Raw genomic sequence first — 14,382 nt, forward strand, 5'->3', positions numbered from 1 at the left:
AATTAATAAGGACTAGGCTACATGGACACCTATTAACCCAATACCTTCAGGCAAATATTATCCCTACTGGATTGCAAATTAAAATTGAACCTGCAATTTTTGTGGATGTACCCAAATTCCGGGAAGGATTTAGCTTCATGGCCAACAACTGCTCCCGGCACTGGATGGTGCTGGGAGTGGAGACGGCAGCGGAGCAGATCAAAATCCTGCAAGAAGAGATCACAACTCTCAAAGCTGAAATTGAATGTGATCCCACCCTTACAAATGCTAAAGAGGCTCTGAAAAAACTGGAAGCAACACTCAAAGACTTTGATATTACCACACAAACTAAGAAATTAAATAAATTGGCAAGGGATATTAGACTGTATGATAAGAAAAAGATCTACCCTTATCTGCAAGAGGATTTCTACAGACAAGACACCCAAGGCCGTTTCATGAACAGAGGACGAGGGGGATACAGAGGCAGACGCAACTATACCACCTTCTCCGATTCCTCTTATAGTTCGGAAGGGGATACAGAACAGGCAGGTCCTAGTGGCTATTACCAATATCAGGACTACAACTACCAGGCACCACAGTCTTTTTTAGACCAAGGATCATGGAGACCGTCACGAGGACGAGGTCGCCCTTTCCCGAGAGGGGCCAACAGAGGACAACAGAACAGTGGCGACTGGGAAGGCAATCGAGGCCAGGGCCAGAAACAGGTCAGATTCAACCAAGAAGAACAGGGAGAGAGGTCGACACGCCGGAAAAACTACAGGTGGTGAAGGAAAGTCCTGTGGTGAATCTATCAAACCACACCCTGACTGAGAACGAAGGAAGAGTGCTCAGTAGAGGCTTATCTTATGTCCCCACGGCAGTTCCTAATGCATTCAATATCAAAACTGAATTGTTCAAATTCTTTCGTAAAGTAAGATTAAGGTATAATTTCCGGAAGTCTCCATCCACTAGTCCTCAAACACATACAGGACTAAGAATTCCCTCCACTTATGTACCACCAGCCCATATGATGACTAAAATAATTCTGGCATATGAATCTGTGGTAATGAGAGACGTTGAGAGTATACTCTCAAAAGAAAAGTATACCCAATTCAACATCAGCAGAGATGAAAAACTTGCTTTGCAGAATCTGAGAGATAATAAAAATATCGTCATTAAACCGGCCGACAAAGGCGGAGCCATTGTGATCCAGGACATCAGCAAATGTTATGAAACAACTAAACGATGGTGTAAGCTACAAGAAACTCCCTGGCAACCCTACTCAAGATATGGCATCTGAAATAATGCGCGTGACCAGAGAAGGATTGGACCAAGGCTTCCTATCAGAACAAGAATTTCAATACCTTAACCAAAAAAATCCCCGGACCCCTACCATTTATACATTACCCAAAATTCATAAAGACTTGAACAGCCCCCCAGGACGCCCCATAGTCTCTGGGTGTGGGTCCATATTGGAACCCTTGTGTCGATATATCAATTTCTTTTTAAAACCCATTGCCGAAACAACTGCCACTTATCTACGAGACACCACCCAAACTATTACTATAGATGATTGCTTACCGTTTGACCCAACTAGCCAACTATTGGTCACCAGTGACATTGTTTCACTCTATACAAGCATTCCCCAAGAAGAAGCTATCGAAGTGATTACCAGGGTGCTTGATCAAAGAACAGCACCTGCCTATGTACCTACCAAATTCATCACATTATTGCTAAAGATCGCTATAATGAGAAATTTTTTTGTCTTTCAAAATGACTTTTACGTTCAGACTAAAGGAGTCGCAATGGGGGCGGCCTTTGCCCCTAATTTAGCGATTATCTTCATGGCCACATATGAGCAACATTTTGTATTGAACAATGTTAACCCATACAGATCTATGATTATGACATGGATGCGCTACATAGACGATATCATCATGATTTGGGAGGGGGATAAGTCACAATTAACTGAATTCCACACATGGCTCAATGCTAGGTCCCCGACATTCAGTTCACCATGGAGTCCAGTTCCTCTACCATAAATTTTCTGGATCTAACCATCTACACACAAGAGGACAAACTCTGTACTACTCTTTACAGAAAACCGGCGGAAAGAAACTCTCTTTTACAATACTCCAGACAAAACGCTAAAACATGCACCTGAAGACCTCAAATGGACTGTCCTAGAGAAAGTTACTCTGGGACCTAGAGGTGGTAACATTAGCTCCTTACTAAATTTGCGAGAAATGAAATGGATAACTCATTTCAATTCCATCAATGAAGGACTGAATGAATTAGACAGCAGTTTCATACAGATGTCTACAATCTAACGTATAAGGGTCACTGTCCATAATGCAGGAACCGTATAGGCTTGAATTCCTAGTTCTCCATGTAAACCTGGACCACCATAATACCCTGTGAGGCAATTACGTGGTCCTTTGATATGAAATATGTTCTAATGATTTTATCCTGGAACATTATAGGGACCACTTTAACACCCTGTGAGGCAGTTACGTGGTTGTGGACCATAACAATATATGTTTGGATTTCCAATGGTACCCCATGCAATGTTCTATTAATGTTCTATTAATGCTCTAGTATGATCCAATTACTCCCCAATACTCTCTAGACCGCTTTAATACCCTGCGATGGCAATTACGTGGTCGAAAAACATCATATGCTGGTTCTTTTATGGAATTATTCATGTATTGCTGGGGCGTTTTCTATGAATAAAAAAGAGGTTTTTTATGAATAAATAAGAGCTTCCTATATATACCACCTGTATAACATATGACGGAATTTATTGATAATATTAAAACACAAAACATAGAGCTATTAATACAAATCTAATTTCTTTACACTGTAGCCAATAAGTAAACGTACCCCAGACACCCATCCTGGCGGATAATAACAATACCTGATCACCCTTATATCTTAATTCAACTGGTCCTAAAAACTCGGGATAAAGTGTTGCAACACTTCCATCGTAAATTAAGGAAGTCTGTTGCACGCAATTATAATTAAAACCCTTATATCATAATTCAACTGGTCTTGAATATTCGGGATAAAGTGTGGCAACACTTCCTTCGTAACTTAAATATGGAAGGCTGCTGCATACAATTATATTGGAACCCCAGTCTTAGTAGTTCGCCGTCGTGAGCGTCCTGGTAACCACTGTAACCAGCTTAGGCTTTCTTCCATTGCCCTCGCGGTCACGTGGTGCGGAAGTGGTCTAATACAATGCACTTCGAACGCGAGCGCCACACTCCCGAGTTAACGTTGGAGGTGACTGAAGCCGGGGACGAAGTGCTCTGACCCGGTTCCTTAGGTAAGAGCGAGCAATACTTTTCTGCCTTATTAATTCATGACTAGGCTGTGTGTCACATCGAGCCTGATTGAGTTTCGTTTTTAATTACAGCGACCGAGTCAGAGTTGGACTAGGACCTGTGCCTAGATCGGTACGCTTGAATACAGGTACAAGCAGGGTTACTTATTATTACTTTCATACTTTAATTAGAAAGAAAATGTGACAGCCGTATCCAACCATCTATCTGATTCAATCATTTTTCTTTAGATTGCCAATCAATCAAGGACTCTCTACCATATACAAGGTAATAGGCGAGCCGGTATCTAAGCTTCACCGGTTTTAATCTGCATATGAGTATACTAAATCCCTGTATTTATATCTTTAGGAATGCCGTTGTCATTAAAGTACAAAGTGTAACTTCATAACGTCCCCACAATCGTTATACAAGGTAACCGCTTACTGTTCTCCAAAGTGCCCACTCAACTTCTGTTGTAAGTCAGATCCAGTACCTTAAAAATATATCTCTGCAACACTGCATCTACATGCATCTACATGATAATCCGTGTAGCAATTCAAAACCTTATCGATCTAATAGATATTGCAATCCCATTTAATATCTTAGATCCATTTGAACACTTTCCCGAATTAATTTTAACTGCTAATACTGGTTGCTCCTTGAGCCGATAAAGATAGAAACTAGCCTGGTACCCTGCCTTTTGCCCTTGGTCTTAAGGTAATACTAACGTATGATGTTGTTTACTGTACCCCTGTGTAAATAGTCTCCATTAAATGAATCCTTAGTAATCGGTTTTGTAAATACCTTTCCCCTATAGGAATTGCCCACCCCCTTCACTGTCCTGAAGAAGACCCGCCATGTAAGGGGCAACATCCCTACAACGAGGGTCAAAACGTCGACTATCAACCAATCCACATAATCAGAGTGTGATTTAGTACACTTGTTACAATATGATGTTACCCTGAGAAGCCATTTCCAATTGTTGAAAGCAACCTACAATTGAATTGTCACTTCACCCACCCACACCTTCCTGAACACTGCACAATCCTTCCCCTTCCCTGTACAGTGGGCACTGTTAAGATGTTAACTATAAGAGCCTAGGAGAATCAGCAACTTCCAGCTGTGATGTTCACCCTTTATACGTGTAATGTAGCCGACACCACATTCTGATTGCATTAGAAAAATGACCATTTGCCATACAATTAATTGAATCGTGTTACGTTTCATTATTCTCATTGCTTTTAACTTGATACAAATGACTTACCTATTTTCCAAGCCTCCGTATTTCTCACTTTCCCAAGTCCTTGTAGGAGAATAGTCCCATTCTATAATATCTATTGCAATGTATTTTGTCACAGTGTGCCAACAGTCTTCGGACTCGGAGGAGAACTCGTGACACTTCTTAACTCTGTAGTATGCTTTCATTCCGTCTTCAAAGTGTTTTGTAGTTAAACATGCCAGAGTGAAACGACCTATATAGGGAAATTACAGAAAGAAAGTTTTACCATTATTTGTGTTCAGCTGCCTTTAAAAAAAAAAAAATGAAAGAGTCCTCATGTAATGCAACTGGTGCTATGTAAAGTGCTCTCATACCCGATTCGGGTCAAGTTTGCACTATATAAAACTCTGTAAAAAATAAACAACAAAATACATATGCTTATTAATCAAAGATCTGATTCAGTGCAAAACATTGTGCCTTTGCTTTTTCTCACCTCTGCTAGTCAGACATTCACACATTCGCTTCCCAGAACTCCCTTTTTCCTAATAAATCGTTTACCAAACTTCCTAATTATCTCTAGATCCATCATCCCACTCCCAGTCATTACCTGTCGTGTGATTTCCGCCTTCTCAGCAGTGGAATACTCCAATGATTTGCAGAAATCCTCCTCCCCTCTCTGAGTCTCATAAAATGGCAGGCATTCCCAGCATCCTCTAGCGATTGTTCTGTCTCTGAGGCAAGGGGTTTCAGGATGTGTTTGAGGCCCTGGCTTGGCTTGGGCTTTCAACACTTGTGAAAGATATTCTTCCTGTGATGAGCTCAGGGGCACCTAGGTGCGCCCCGTGGGAGATCCTCGCATTGACAATCTTGTGAATTGATCTCTGCCCTGGGAACACGCTTCTCAGTTTTCTAGCTTACCTGAATCATTTATTGGTCTTCTGGTTCCCTTCCATGCCACATACTGTTGTCTTATTCTGAATGATACTTCTGGATAGATTCATGTTTTGTAATGATAGGAATGTGATAGTGTTGCAGTGCTATACACAGCTCACAAGTATCCCACCTAAAGTCCCAGATGTAGCGGGCTGGGGAGTGCTTGTCCTCACTAAGCCACCGCGTATCTAGATGCAGGTAAGGAACACATTTCTTTTCTTTCAATAACCCTCACACACTTTAGTAGTGAAATGCTTCATCATCGGGCTCACCTTTACTCCTAAAGGTCAGGGTGTGCTGAACCGCCTTTCAGGAGCTCTTGAAAGAAAAAGACCAGGGTGCTCCTAGTGCGTAAAGTGGAGTGCTGCCTGGGCACACCATTGAGGCTTTGCTTTCACCTAGTATTGTGTTGGACCCCAGTGAGGAAGCATCTCTCTCCTCTGGGCTCCTGATAAGGAGCCTTCAGGCCGGAATGGGGAAACAAAAGCAGCCCTTGCAAAAATGCTCCAAGAAGTCCTGCTCCTTTCATCTGCTTGTGCAATCGCTCTCTTTCCATTCATCCTCTATCCTTCCTTCTCTCTTCTCCTTTGCCTTCCTCTCTTTCTTGAAGCCTCCCTGTGCCTGCTGGATGTAACATTGGGGACTTGAAATAAATGTCGGAGGTACTAGGAGTGGACCTTGGCTCTCAAGGCTCCAGCCTACCAGAGAAATGCCCAGTTGACCAACAGGCCTGTCTGGCACTGGGGGCCTTGGCTGTGCTGTCTGTGCTTTGGTGCTTTTCTATTTGATTGCATTTAGTGCACTAGGGTGAAACCTTTACAGTGTGCATTTGCCTCACTTTTGGAGTAATGATTTTATGAACTTAAAGAACAGAACACAACTACATGCTTTTGTTTAGATTGTAATTCAATACCAGTTGATGAATCAATATTTCTGCTTGGAGTGAGGCTGATGGAAGGTGCAGGACAAATTAAAGATCCTCTCCGATCAATTGGATGATATATGACAAGTTGTATATGAGTGATGAGCAGTAAACGCACAAGAAAGCTTAGCTGCTTAACCACCATTGGCTTCTGCATATCACTGCTGTTGTGATACCTTAATATAAACGCCTACTACATCAATGTCATAAAGATCTCAAAATTATGATAGTAGGTGCGACTTATGAATTTCAGTCATCATAAGGAACATTTGTAGGTATCATCTGCATCCTGGTGGCTTGTTCCTCTTCCTTACTTTTGAAGGTTGAGGTTCATGCCCCACTGTTGCTATGATCTGGAGTTCATCAGGAGATTTTAGATGTATCCTCTATATTCAAAGATGGCTACTTTCTCATCCTCTTCAAGCCCTTTTGGTGGTCAGAGTTCTCCCAGCTCTTCCTTTATTTTTGTTCATTTAAGTCTAATTGACATCTCCAGACATGGTTTTGCTGAGTCTGATTCTAGGATCTTACCTGTGGTTGTGAGCCAAATTCTCAAAAGTTTCATTTGCTGCTGTTCACACCTCACTGTTGAGAAAGTGAGTGGGCCACCAGTGCTTTTGTGTTCTTCGTATTCACTTGTCCCTCTGGACTTTGGATATGCAACGTTGGTCTGGAACAGGTGTGTGTACTCTTCTCCTCCAGAGGGGTGCAGATATTTTACAATCCTTTGTGGTAGATTGCCTCAGTGGTTTGGCCTTCACCTCTGGATTATTCTTTGATTTCAGGTCATGGAATTAAGTCACAACACCCCCACTTGAGATGTTTAGCCACTTCATGTCAATGAGGAACTCATCATTTGCTTTAGAGGTACTGGATGCCATGTGGAGTGCTGATATGTTTCCCTCCGTATGGGATTGGCACACCTCTTAAGGAATCCTGATGCCTTTTTCTTGGTTTTATCCACATTCATCTTTGGCTGTTTAAATGTTGACCTGCCTCTATCAGTTCTTGTCTGCACATTTGATTCAATTGCTGCTGGCATGGGGTACACAAGAACTTCTGCTCAAACACTGTATACTCACAGGAATTCTCCAAACGATGTGTTTCCTGCCTGAGCTCCAGTATTCATCTTTTCTTCTACAGCCATGTTGGTGGTAACAGATTGCCCGATGCAATTGGCAATAGGGGCATGGGATCTGGCTTGTTCTAGCACAGGGCTTTCAGGGCAAAACGCTTCTCCTGTCTTAACTGGATCTGATCAATGCTGTTCTCTCTTTGCTGTTGCTGGTTGGCTTCTGCTGCACACCCCTTTTTTCCATCTGAGTGATCATGATGATCAGTAGTTACATTTTCTTTTCCCTTGGAATTGGATTAATTCCATAGTCGTCCTGTAGTTCTGTGCTTGACAGAAACTTGATCTCTGACCTTTCAGGTATTGTTTTCCATAGTGAGGTACTCACTGAGGGCGCATATACATGAGTATTCACAATTCTTTTTCTGGTATATAAGATGGCCAAAGAGCCTATTGTGGTTTAGCTCCATGGAGTGGTTTTATTTGCCAGATTTGAACACTTTCTTGGGGTTGTCCTATAGTAAGACTACCCATCTTGCATTTGCCTGGGATTTGTTTGACGTCCATTGCCCACATGGCCCTGTTTTATTGTTATAGTTGTTACTGCTCGGTTTATCTTTGTGGTGAAACTGTGTGAACTATGTGCTTGTCCTTTAATTTGCTTCAGTAGTGGCCAGTGTTCGAGCTCTCTGCCTAAAGATCAGGTAGCCAATTCCAACACTGATGCTTCCCCTTTTTCTTTCTAGCCTGGGCATGGGCTGGTTGGTAGTTATTCACCTTTTTCCGGTTTCTTGCCATGGTTTGTACCTTTCCTATATACTTCTGACTCCAGTCCTGAATTGGAACTACTTTGGCGATGAGCTAGGCACATGCACTGACCTGCAGTGTCAGATATGCCTCCTGCTTTCCTTCTTCGTCAGGTTCTGATGTGTCCAGTTGAAGTTTTGGACTCTCTGACCTACTTGCATTGTGATCTTGGATTCTTCATCAATGGATTTTTGCTGGCATTCCAAGCATGTCACTGTGCTCTCTAATGGTTAAGGGTTTAAGTGCCATCATCCCCATAAACACCCACTTGCTTGCCTGTAGATCTGTTCCATCAGGTGACATTTTAAGGATCCCGCTGGTAAGGATCAGGGATTAGCTTTTGTCCTCTTAAATAATTTGATCTTCTTTTACTTTCATTTTGCATCCTCTGCTTGTTTAGGGGCTTGGGTACTTCTCCTTGAATTTGTTGTTGTTGTTTGGGAGCACCATGTTTATGGAAGATAGCTGGAAGTGCTTTATTCATGGGGTGTTCATTTTAGTGAGACATTGACTGTGGCTTCACTCCAAGCTCAACATAGCCCTCCTTGGCTTGTATGGAGACTACAGATGATCATTGCTGCTGGTTTTGGACAACATCTTTTCTATTACCTCTGAATTGTGTCAGGTGTTCTAAAACCTTCTTTTGTTGATTTGTACTGCTGTAGATTACTCCAGGTTGTTCTCTTATTGTTGGCCTCTTGTCTGCGGATAGGCTCCAGATACTTTAATTCAGTGGGCTGGCTTTCTTTGTTTTTGGATACTTCAGCTCGTTTTGAAATAAACGAACTGCCAACTTTTCTCCCTCTACATTCCCATGACTTTCCTTGGTCCTAGAAGATTTGTCTGATGGTGATGAGTGCATTACTTGAGTTCTGCCCACCAGCCATTGTGGTTCCAGTGGTTCTTTGTTCTTCACCCTAGCCCTCAATTGTATGTGTCATGACAATGTCTTCTTGTGGGCTGATTTCCCTGTTCCCCTTGTTAGTAGTAGTTTTAGCCTTGTTGCTCTACCTTAGCATCTTATGGTCTATACTCTAGTTTTCAATATACACATGGCAGCAGGCTGTCTTTTCACCCCGATTGCTCCTTCTGGCAGTATCCCCTGGCTTGAAAAACTTGGTCCTCTTCTTTAGTTTCTTAGACGTCTGTCCGTCTGTCAGTTCCAATGAGTGTCTCCTTTAGTCCTGTGTGCTTTTTGCTGAGTTGCAACCTAGTTGTTGTACAGGTGTTTGTGTTCTAGAGCACCCCTTTGTCTTTTCCTGCATTGTGGTTCATTGGGGTCTGGATTATTTGTGTCCTATTTGGAGGATTTTTCTTGCTTGGTGCCCTTTCATGGTCTCTTCATCTTGGAAGATGTTGTTCTGGATTGTTGTCCTCCTCTGAGGATTTTGCTGTTATTCCCCCTTGCGGTTTCCTGAATTTTCTATTTCCTTCACTATTAGTCATTGAGAGCATTACCCTCTTTTTATTTTGGAGGAGAGTTGAGGATGATTAGCTCTCTGTTTTTTCAGTCAGTTATGAGTTAGCCTTTTGACTGTGCCATCTCCTGGTCTGTAGCCTGTATCCGGCAAGTTTTGAAAAGCAATTCCCTGTGATATATTAAGCTTTTTATACACTCTAGCCCTTGGAAATCTCTATGTTAGGACTTGTGGTGTACTGTGTGGCTTTTTGCTGAAATTTCTGAAGTTGGCTTTGAGCTTTAGTATTTGTCATAAGTGATCACTGAGATCATGATGAGTAGAAATACTGTCCTGGTTACTTACCTGTACTCATTATTATTCTGAGTAAGACTCATATTTGTCCCAATCATTAGAGTATGCCTGCCCTCCAGACTTCAGTTAGGGCCTTGATACTTCATGAGGATGTTGGCAATGGCTGTACTTTCATGGCACTCAGTTATGGGATCAGGAATGGCATTTGCAGCATATTCCTGGAGCTCTCCTGTCCTGAAGAAGTGGGATCACCTCATAAGTAATTAGAGGGACAAGAACAAGTAAGATTTAGAGCATTGGAGATTACTGGTAAGTAATGGGACATTCTCATTATTAGAAAAATCATGTCATTTTCTTTTTTTTTTAAATGTAACATCCTTTGAAATTACCAGGTTTATGTTTAACAATATTCCCAACCCCCAAAAATGTCACAACGATAAAAAGAAGAGCCTTGGGGAAACTGAGCATCTCTGCCCTTGGAGTAAATACAGAATTCAATCTAAAGAGCTAGACTTATTGAGCCATTAGATGCCCAACTATGGGGAAGTAGGGTCTGGTGTGGATCCCACTCATTTATCAACAGAGAGATAGGTGTCTCACCTAGGGATAGTTGGCATCTGTCATATTTTTATTCTGGAACACATCTGTTTCTTTTTCCTGTCTGGCTGTATGTAAATTCTGCTTTTTGGATTACTTGTTGGTTGTTTATCACTACTGTAACAACAGGCAGGTCTTGCGGCAAAAAGGTGCAGACTTCAGGAGATCAAGTATGGTCTAGCTGTACGACTGCAATTTTGTTAAGAAGAGATGGGCTGGTGGTGGCTAGTGTTGATTATTGGTGCGAGAGGCGCTGTCTTGGTGCAAACATGCCTTTTAGCAGGCACAAACAGCCCAAAAGCTTGATTTAATGAGCCTATGAAGCTCACAAAGGGACCAGAAGCCAAGAGGCTCAGCTTGGTCTAAGAGATGTTTGGGGAGCCTTTTATATCCCTTAGACTCAGAGCAGGAGGCCAGCAGACTAGCATTTGGAGTCACTGTGGGGTGCTGGGTTCTATATGAAGTTGTAGGTCCAGTTCTTCTTTCTGAGGGAAGAGGGCAGCAGGCAGAAGGCAGCAGGTCAGCACAGCAGTTCAGCAGTTCCTTCAGAGCAGCAGTCCAGCAGAGTAGCAGTCCTTGTAGCATCACAGCAGTCCTTCTTGCTGGCAGAGTATCTACAGCTCCCGAAGTGTAGTAAAGAGTCGGTGTCTGACTTCCTACTTTTATACACAGTTGGGATTTTGAAGTGGAGAAAAGCTTCTAGAGGCATGCCTTTGAAGTGCGCAGATGCCCTACCTTTCTGGTCTTGGCTCCAGATTAACTACAGTTAGTATGCAGCCCTTGGTGTGGAGACAGGACACAGTTTATTTAAGTGTAATTGGGCCTCGGCACAGCTCCTCCCATCCTGCCAGTGATGACCTGTCCAGTCACCACAAAGCTCCCAATTGACAGCTGCACCCAGTCATGTGATCCAGAGGCAGGCTGCAGGCTCCAAATGGCTAAGGCAATGAAATGGCAACTTTCTAAAAGTGGCATTTTCAGAATTGGAATTTAAAATCCGACTTCACTATAAGTTAGGATTTTAAATTGTGATTTCAGAGACACTAAACATGAAGGCGTTAGATGTTTCCGTTAAAAAATTACACTTATAAAATACAATAAGGTAATTCCAAAGTTATCCAACGGGAGAGGTAGGCCTTGTGGTAGTGAAAAACTATTTTTTTACTGCCAGGACAAGTAAAACTTAAAAGTACATGTCCAACTTGTTAAATACATTGCATCCTGCCCTCGGGCTGTCCACAGCCTACCCTAGGAGTAACTTATATGTATTAAAATGGAAGGTTTGGGCCTGGCAAAAGGTTTGTTTTGCTAGGTAGAAATTGCAGCTGAAACTGCACACACACACAGGTTGTAGTAGAAGGCCTGAGACATGTTGTATGGTTTAAATCTTTTATTGAATTTTCAAAACAGGAAAAACATACAGACCACATTTCCCCATCCGATGGAACAATGCCAAGCTCATCCTGTGCGACCCAAACGAACGTGTGCGGCAGTGAGAATAACGACAGCGCCAGACTTGTAGGGTCTCAGCAAAGGGGAAATATTGTCCCCCCACCCCACCCCCCTCCTTGTCCACAAGGCAAAAGAAAAGGGAAAAGGGAATCACCAAGCCGCTAAGGGAAGGCAGTAAGCCGAAAATCAGCCCTCCGCCTTGCGCCTGCGTGTTGGGGCCTTCCGCTCCTCGATCTGAGTGTTTGCTAGGCGCAGTAAGCGCAGGTAGCGAGGGCAGCTCAGTTTCCTAAACTCCCCCGTGAGCAGAGTAAAAAATGGTCGCCAAAGTTCTGCAAACTCCTCTCCCTTACCCGCCTTCGCCAAGGACAACTTCTCCATCCCCAGAACCATCCAAAGCCTATAGAGCCAACCAGTATGCGGGGGAGGTTGTGTGGTCCTCCAATGTGCCAGGATGTTCTGCACGCCTGCCCCTAGTGCAATCGCTATAAGCCTCCCCCTCCTAGATTTCAGGGGGTACATCAGAGCATTAGGGAGTCCTAACAGAATGTAAGCGGGGAATCTAGGGAGCTGAGCATCCAGATGTGAGTCTATGTCATCTAAAATCAAACTCCAGTAGTGTTGCAAACGGTCACAGCTCCAAAGTAAGTGCTCCAAGGTGCAAAGCCCCCCACACCCCCTCCAGCAGCGGTCACTAATGCGGGGATCCCATTGATGTAGGCGTTCAGGTGTATGGTACCAAAAGGTGGCCACTTTGGTCAGGGTTTCAGTAAGGCCCGTGTGATAAGCAGAGTGTCTGGCTCTATGGTAGATGCCGTCCCATTCTTTGTGCGTGAGTGATCTCCCCAAGTCCCGCTCCCACCTGGTCCTTCCCGCATTATGTGTGTAAATGTTTGTGAGGAGGAGCTGTTGGTACAGGTCGGAGATCAGCTTCTTATCAGAGGTGCGGGTAACCAGCCACTTTTCATACGGGGTGAGGGAACGTTGCGCGACCGGTCTGAATTCTGGCTGCAAAGCCCAATGCCGGACCTGCAAATAGGGTAGGCGATTGAACTCTGGTATACCATAGTCCTCTTTTACCTGCTGAAAGGAGAGGATACCGTTTAAGTCGAACATGTGTCCCAGGGCTCTGCAGGGCGAACGTCTCCAGGCCACAAATGCCTTGAGGTCCATCCCCGGGGAAAAGTCGGGATTATCGAAAAGCGGGGTCATCGGGGAGGGAAACGAGGTGAGTTCATGCCGAACCGCCACCCGGTCCCATACATCCAGGACGGTGCTTGTAATCTGTGATGCGTATAGATTGGGAGGGCGGTGGCATTTGGGAAGAAATGGAACCCCCTGTAAGGGCCTGCCCGCAACGGCCTGTTCTTGAAAAAGCCAATTCATGCCCGATTCCAGTTGATACCACTCCACCAAAGTGCGGAGTTGTGTCGCTTGGTAGTATAGAAGGAGGTCAGGCACATCAACCCCACCATGGGCAGGCGGAAGTATCGCAATCGCATGCTTGAAGCTTGGACGGCGACCGTTCCAGATAAAGTGCGCCAGGGCAGACTGCGTCTGCTGGAGCCAACCCGTTGGGGGCGTAGGGGAAGAGTCTGGAACACGTAAAGGATTTGTGGTAGCAAGGTCATCTTGGTGGCTGCTATCCGCCCCAGCCAGGAGAGCGAGTGGTGCTTCCATCTCCGGAGTTCGTCGCTGAGGCACGAGCGGAGCCTGGCGTAATTCGCTTCAGCAGTGGCTCGGACGGTTGGGGCCAACAGAACTCCTAGATAGGGGATTGTGGTCTTCGACCATAGTATATCGAATTCGCCTTGAACCTCGATGAGTGTCTCCGGCGACAGGGAGAGATTCAGGGCTTCTGATTTCTCCACGTTTATCTTAAACCCCAAGGCCAGCGCAAAGGTATGGAGTACGATAAAAAGTGCTTGGAGCGATTGCACGGCTCCGTAAGGGAGAGAAGGATATCATCCGCATATAAACTGATCTTATGCACGTCGCCGCCAAAGGGGATGTCCTTGATGAGGGGATGTTGCCTGACCCGTTGCGCTAATGGCTCCATGTAAAAGGCAAAAAGGATAGGGGAGAGAGGGCACCCCTGCCTGGTGCCTCTGCCGATCGGGAAGCGCGGGTATGTGTGTTCATTGACACGAACCGCGGCGTTGGGCCGACGATAGGAATTCAGTATGCGGTTGCGAAGGGCCTCTCCCACACCGAAGTGTTGTAGCACCATTTCCAGTTAGGGCCAGTGCACCCTATCGAAAGCCTTTTTGGCATCGATGGTAAGTAGCATGCAGTCTGGCCTCGTCCGTGACCCGGCCTCGATGAGGTGGAGGACCCGTTTGGTATTATCGCTGGTCTGCCGTTGGGGG

The 14,382-nt window shown here is 44.3% G+C and overlaps 1 protein-coding gene across 2 annotated transcripts in view; it reads right to left on the reverse strand.

The window, feature by feature from the left end:
• The window catches only part of LOC144792820 (ceruloplasmin-like), a 477,616-nt gene that overhangs the window by 186,769 nt on the left and 276,465 nt on the right, over window positions 1-14,382 (reverse strand). For both annotated transcript variants that reach the window (XM_078668018.1, XM_078668019.1), the window contains exon 12: window positions 4,567-4,774. In XM_078668018.1, coding sequence (XP_078524144.1) covers window positions 4,567-4,774 — 208 coding nt within the window. The remainder of the gene's footprint in view (window positions 1-4,566; window positions 4,775-14,382) is intronic.

The sequence above is a fragment of the Lissotriton helveticus genome, chromosome 11 (assembly GCF_964261635.1).
Source record: "Lissotriton helveticus chromosome 11, aLisHel1.1, whole genome shotgun sequence".
Taxonomy (NCBI): Eukaryota; Metazoa; Chordata; class Amphibia; order Caudata; family Salamandridae; genus Lissotriton; species Lissotriton helveticus.